Below are 7,114 nucleotides of genomic sequence, written 5' to 3'. Positions count from 1 at the left end.
CAGCCACGAGACATGCAGCCGCGGGGACTCGAACATAGTATTCGAGCACTTCAAAGACACTCTTAGCACCCAAGCATGCTCAGATAACACCTTATCCAAGCACGGTCAATCATCACGAGCCAAGAACTGTGAGCAGTAAGGATCCATTCCTACATTCTAGGGTTGCCACATTACAAGGTCCTTCTAGGGAGTTGGTGTTTAGTCTAGAAGAGTGCAAAAACATGTGCAGTAACCCAGTCCATGGGACCGGAGCCTTGCGAAGGTCTTGAAGCTTGCCGGCATGTCTTCTAAGATTGTAGTTCCAGTGTGACATCATTGTGTAACGTATGACTTCACTTAGGTCTACTATCCAGAGGAGGGACAGAGGCAGTAGTAGGCGGCTCGGACCATCAGCGTGGCACCTGGACTATTGTGGGAATCTTTTTTGTGCTTCTGTAGTCCAGACCAAAGTTTGTAGAATATTCACCGCCTACCAAGAAACATGAATTCCTTTTCATACAATGCATCAGTTTGTGGAATCTTCTATAAATTTTGTAGGATGTGCTGCGTTTTTTGTTTTTTTACGAACTGGTATATGGGTTGGGTTGGCTTTATTCTATTTACTTTATAGAAATTTTGAAAATGCAATTGTCAGCTTTGTTTTTCCTTAAGGTTTTTTTTCCTTAAAAGCACTGAAAAAAAAAAAAAAAAACCTCATACAGTTCAGGGGCTATAGAAATAAAATGTTAAAAAGGATTATAATTTAATGACCAAGATTGGCATCTTCATATACTTAGAGGGGTATTCCCCCATCGCCAAGATCCTATCACAATATATGGTAGGTGTAATGATAGTAGCTAATACTTCCAATTAGAAATGTACTATAGTTCTTCTGATTAGCCATGTCACTGACTCCATGTACAGGGAGGTGCAGTAGCTTAGGTATCCATAGGTACGGCCACTCTTATAGTGAGTTAGTGGCCGTAACTATGGATACCTAAGCTGCTGCAATGCCCTGCACATGGGGTTAGCAATACAGCTAAACAGAAGAACTATACTACATTTCTATTTGGAAGTATCTACCTTTCATGCACAATGTAGCTACTGATACTAATAACATGGTGGTACTTTTATCCCAGTTTAGCACCAGATAGAAAAAGGCATGTCTTCTACAAATCATTCCGTAGATCGTATAAGAAACATGGCAGTTAAATAGAAAAAAATATATATAAATATTTATCCGCTGTACATTTTTCACAGTCCCTTCCCTCCCCTTTTTTATATTCACATTTAATTTTTTTTTTTAGATTTTTTTTTTTGTTTTCTTAAAAAAACATCAATCCAAATTATCTTTTAACATCATAAAATATATATATTTATATATTTGTTCTTTTCGTTCATATTTAAATTATTTACAATATTGAAGGGGCAGAATCCTTCAGCTTGGGTCATGAAGAGTCTGTACACGGTGAGGGGGGAGGTGGGTAGAGATGGAAGTAGCTTCTTTCTGTGGTAGGGGACGGGGGGCAGCTCTCCTCGGCCGACATGTACTGACTCCTCGGAGTTGGCGGAGGAGGATACGGGTCGGAATCCGAATTTAAATCTATGTAATATTTGTTGGCTTTCCATCTGCTTGTGGTGTAGTCGCTGTCGCAAACGTCAGTGCTGCACGGTGTTGTCGGAGGAACTATTCCTCGGATGAGATAAGGCCTGCAAACAAAAAAAATATATATATAAAGTAGGTAATCTTTTTGGCACTAGAAGAAAAAGCTTGATGGAAACGAGTTAGCTCCTCGGCCAACAGCTTCTGCTCCCAACTTCCCCATAAAAGTGTACAGCCTACTGGAGGGAGGAGAAAGCCGCTGTCAGACTACTCTGGCATCGGCTTATTCCCCCAGAAAACAAAAGGATCAGGCATAGAAATTCCAACAATGCCTGTTCCTTCTCTTCCCCAACATCATCTGTCGGGAGTTTTGAGAGGCCCCCTCAAACATATTGGTCAGATAAGTCTACAGCACTGACTAACGTTTAAGGGGACTTTTAGGCTCGGCATTTCTAGAACTATTTAGTGAGTAAGGTTTTTCAATCCTGCAAAGTGAACTCAAAGCAAAAATTCTTCATGGTGACTTCATTATAATAGTATCACTTCAAACAAAGCCGCTTTATCCGTGCACAATAATATACTTTTATCAAATCAACACAGTTGTCTCCAATTTTCGCACCTCACTTCAGGTTTTCCTCCAATTCTGACTTAAATAAGTCATCCCCCCTTCTCGGTTTCTGAAACACCAGTGATGGGAAGTTGGCGGCTGCCTTACCTAATGAACTGAACGTGTCGCCCAAACCCCTTCACCACTTGCACGACACGGACATTTTCACAATGAAAGTGGAATTGGAAGAAGTGGGGCTAGATGAGGTGATGGAGTAGGACAACCTGAGTAGTTTTTTTTTTTTCAGTACGTTATATAGTAATACATTTTTCTGCCACTAAAATATAGAAAATGAACATTGTATTAACCCCTCTAAATAATTGCAAGAAATATTTTGGGATGTTGTAGAATATTAGGAAAACCTATGCTTTTTATTCTTGAGAATGAAATATCTTTCGTGGCCTCGTTCACTTGGATGCATCTGAGCAGCGATGCAAGACATATCCCATGGAGAAGAATACTGCTCTTTCTGAAAGTTTAGTAAAAATCTGCCTTCCAGAAAGAAACCACAAAACTCTTCATGCTTTACTATGAAAAGCAGGTACATTCCAGAGAAAAAATAAAAATGGGGGTAGGTGGTCAAGGGGACTGTTCCTCATCTAGCTCCGCCCACTCGGCGGTCAAGGGGACTGTTCCTCATCTAGCTCCGCCCACTCGGCAGTCAAGGGGACTGTTCCTCATCTAGCTCCGCCCACTCGGCAGTCAAGGGGACTGTTCCTCATCTAGCTCCGCCCACTCGGCAGTCAAGGGGACTGTTCCTCATCTAGCTCCGCCCACTCGGCAGTCAAGGGGACTGTTCCTCATCTAGCTCCACCCACTCGGCAGTCAAGGGGACTGTTCCTCATCTAGCTCCACCCACTCGGCAGTCAAGGGGACTGTTCCTCATCTAGCTCCGCCCACTCGGCAGTCAAGGGGACTGTTCCTCATCTAGCTCCACCCACTCGGCAGTCAAGGGGACTGTCCCTCATCTAGCTCCGGTCAATCATACCGCTTCTCTCATCAACACTAGTGTAGCTTTATCTAAAATAAACTATGGTTACCTGTAAGATCTGGTAGTGGATGGACTATTAGAAGAGTAGAACACCTCCGTATTGTATAAGGAGCGATCCGTAGCTGGTGATGGAGGCGGGTTTAAAATCTGCAATAAAAAAGCAAGTTGTTGTCAACAGTTTAATGAGAGTAGTGACCAAAACTAAATATTGCAATTCAGTTTGTCTGTCCGTCCATCTTGGTACATTGTGCATTGCTCCCCGATCCTCAGAGGTGGACCTTTTTAGGCACAGATTTCTCGTCATTACTATATTATGATCATTGCAATCTATCTCTAGAATTTTACATTTCTCCTCGAATAAGTGAAGGAACTTTTCGAGGTTAAGATTTGTGATGTTCTTTTATTGAGCTCCTTGTGCAATGACCTCGATATAGTGCAGTAGTTGTCGTAGCCATCACACAGTCCTGGCATTCTCCAGCTGTCCCATCGGCTGCTCTTGTTTAGATGGTGTTGATATCATCGCTGGGCAGCCGAACGGCTTCTTTAGCCAATATCATAAAGACCACCTAGTGTTATATCACTCAAGCAGCTGACATAGAAATACTGCTCAGTGACAGGTCGTACACATGTATAGGCACTAACAAAAAAAGAATTCTTTAAAAAAAACACAAAACGAACAATTCACCCTTTATTAAATATACACAATTGGGCAACAACATATAGAACATGTGTTCAAAACCTCACCAACTAGCCATGGATCACAGGCATATTCCCTGCAGCTGCCCATTCAACAATACTACTCAAATTAAGCTTGCCCTGAAACGCAACAAGAATGTATAAACCAGTGACAATCTAGAGTTCCTTTACAAGTACATATGCAGCACCCAAACCATGAACACAGCAAAGTTTGCTCAGACGTAGCCAGGAAAAAAATCCAAAGAAGATGCAGGCAATGCACGGAAGAGCAGCTACATATAGCACAAAGGCAGTGTTAATGTGGATAGGATTGGTACTCACGCGTTTCGCCGGCAGGCTCCGCTTCTTTAGGTGGTAATGGATGTAGGAGTGTTATATGCAGTGAATAACAAGCCAAAACAAAGAGGCTCACCATCTTGAAACAAGTCACACGTGCAGTAGTCCATAATAGGTACAATACAGTTGTGCGTTTTAAAGAACTTTATATTTGTTTAACCCCCCCTCATAGCACAAAAGGACAAACTGGATTTCACAAGTGTGGGGTTGAGCCGCAGAGCCTAGAACTATGCACGGATCCCTGCTGTCAACCATTTAGATGCCACAGTCAAATTCTGAGGACATTAAAGTGGCGCAGTTGCCAGCTCACATAAACAGAGTCTACCATCGACAACGAAGCAGCAATGGGGCTATCTTGGCACAAATTCTCTATATAATGCAATACCGTAATCTCACAAAATCTAAAGTCAAGCCGACTGCTAAAAGCACCACGCCTCCCTAAAAAAAAAAAAAGCACACTAAAAAGTGACTATACCCCATATTGGTATTAATAAGGAACATTTGATTCACAATACCCAAATTGCTAATCTTTACTTACCGGGCCAAATTTGAACAAGGGCCCATGCCTGGGTGCCATGCTTACTAGGTGAGGGTGTTGGCCATCTGTATATTAGTAAAGTATTATTTCCCTGAACGAGCCAGATTACCATGTCTGCTTTTGTTTTCAACATGTGGCGCATTCGAGATGCACAAGCACGAAATAACAGCGGACACCAAAAATTATCAATAACTTCAAATTTCTAACTAGCGGCTTTCAGAAGTCAAGGAATATTGTGCTTCCAGGGTTTCTGGTTTTGGAGGACGCTCACCTGTGGGTAGAGTGTGGCCTTGGTGCTTGAAGAGCTACTGGAAGAAGCTCCAGTCACGTGATTCCGGTCATAAAGGGGAGCGCCGCTACTTCCGCCCCCTATTATACTCATGGAGCTGATCATTTGCTTCCCGCACGGTATCCCTGAGCAGAGAAAGCATGAACATTAAAATGTGAAAAATTAGATATCATCTCAGCTGTCTAGGTACACAGCAAAAAAAATACTCCAGTAATGGCTACAGTGCAAACGTTAGCCGGCACCCACATCATCGTAAAAGAATTGTATTATTGATCCAGTAGTATAAAATGGCACAAAAATTTAAAAAGGCAGAAAAGAAATCTCCGCTGCACTCCCAAGCAACATGTTTCAGACCTGCATGGTCCTTTGTCAAGCTAGCCTTGACCATGTAGGTCTGAAACATGTTGCTTAGGAGCGCAGCGGAGATTTCTTTTCTGCCTTTTATACTAGTGGATCAAAAGAGCAATTCTTTTAAGATGCGAGTGCAGTGCTGGCCATCGTTTGGAATGTTGCATAAACATGGAAACATATTTTTCCATCCTTGTGCTTAGGTGTCCAGTGGGTGTTTCCACTTTATGAATGACAGCCTTCCTTACACCTAAGCCTACGAAGAGAGTTGTCGACAATGAGTAGGACCACGCACTGGACACAAGTGGAGCTCAAGAGCACAGAAGCTGCCTGGAATCTAGAACTAACTAAATGCTCTCGCGATTCCAAACAGCTTCAATGCAGGGCTTACAAGCTCTATTGGAAAGAGCTTGTAAGCACTGTGCCTATTTTGCCAAACAGCTGAACCGCAGTGGTGGTCAGAAAGCTAAGTAATAGAAAAAAAATGCTCAGCTACTTACTGGTAGCGGTGTTTTTCAGGAGCCCATGACAGCACCACGAGAGAGGGGATCCGCCCTTCGGGGACAGGAAACTTACAGACCTAAAAAGGGCGGCCCTCTCTCCCACCTCAGTTGGATTACAGAGCATGAGAGGACCTCCCTGGTTAGTAGCAATTCATATATACACAGTCAAAGTAAATATTTTTCAACCCTGTGACTAACGTTTAACTGAAAGAAATGGTGCTGATCCAAGACGTGAGAGTAGAGGGAGGGAATGTAAAGGTGCTGTCATGGGCTCCTGAAAAACACCGCTACCGGTAAGTAGCTGAGCATTTATTCAGTCGCTATGACAGCACCACGAGAGATTTACAGAGAAGAAGAGAACTTAGGAAGGGATAGCTGCCTCAAGCACCTTTCTCCCAAACGTGAGGTCGGCGCAGCTGCCTAAATCCAATCTATAGTGGTTAAAAAACGTGGATGGAGAGGACCATGTGGCTGCCTTACATATGTCCTAGATGGATACTTCCGATCTCTCTGCCCAGGATGTTGCCACGGCCCGAGTAGAGTGTGCCCTTATGCCTTCCGGAATCTCCAGCCCACCTGCTGAATAAGCAAAAGAAATCGCCTCCCTAATCCACCAAGCTAGGGTGTTTTTGGACACTCTAAGTCCTTTCCTAGCTCCCTGAAAAGATACAAATCGGGCATTGTCCCTTTTCCATGGTTCTGTGGCCGAAATGTAACTATGGAGGCACCATCTTACATCTAGGGAATGGAGCTTCTGCTCGGTCAGGTTAGTGGGTTTCGGGCAGAAAGATGGGAGGACTATTTCCTGTAGTCTGTGGAACTTTGAGGCCACCTTGGGCAAATACAAGGGGTCTGGCTTTAAAGTGACCCTATCTTCTCCAAACTGGGTGTATGGAGGTATCCTAGAGAGGGCTTGTAGATCACTAACCCTTCTGGCTGACGTTAGGGCAACCAACAGGGCAGTCTTGAAGGAAAGGGTTTTTATGGGGATAGAATCAATAGTCTCAAAGGGGAGTTCTGTTAGAGCTGATAAAACTAAACTGAGGTCCCATGGAACCAGCTTATGTTTAATGATGGGTCTGGATCTCGCTGCTGCTTTAATGAACCTTGCCACCCAGTAATTGTTTGCTAGAATGCAGTTGTAAAATGCCCCTAGAGCCGAAACCTGGACTCTAAGCGTATTTGTGGCTAGACCCATCTCCAACCCTTTCTGAAGAAATTCCA

The 7,114-nt window shown here is 43.4% G+C and overlaps 1 protein-coding gene across 1 annotated transcript in view; it reads right to left on the bottom strand.

The window, feature by feature from the left end:
• Positions 1 to 730: 730 nt before the first annotated feature.
• LRP5 (LDL receptor related protein 5) overlaps positions 731 to 7,114 on the bottom strand; it is a 149,096-nt gene continuing 142,712 nt past the window's right edge. Inside the window, exons 21-23 of the mRNA XM_073563223.1 lie at positions 5,022 to 5,164; positions 3,230 to 3,327; positions 731 to 1,689 (exon numbers count right to left, since the gene is read on the bottom strand). Coding sequence (XP_073419324.1) covers positions 1,428 to 1,689; positions 3,230 to 3,327; positions 5,022 to 5,164 — 503 coding nt within the window. The 3' untranslated portion in view covers positions 731 to 1,427. The remainder of the gene's footprint in view (positions 1,690 to 3,229; positions 3,328 to 5,021; positions 5,165 to 7,114) is intronic.

Source organism: Dendrobates tinctorius, unplaced genomic scaffold (assembly GCF_039654945.1).
Source record: "Dendrobates tinctorius isolate UK_male_01 unplaced genomic scaffold, ASM3965494v1 ptg000384l, whole genome shotgun sequence".
Classification (NCBI taxonomy): Eukaryota; Metazoa; Chordata; class Amphibia; order Anura; family Dendrobatidae; genus Dendrobates; species Dendrobates tinctorius.
The sequence above is the reverse complement of the archived record's forward strand: the minus strand, read 5'-3'. Positions and strand labels throughout refer to the sequence as shown.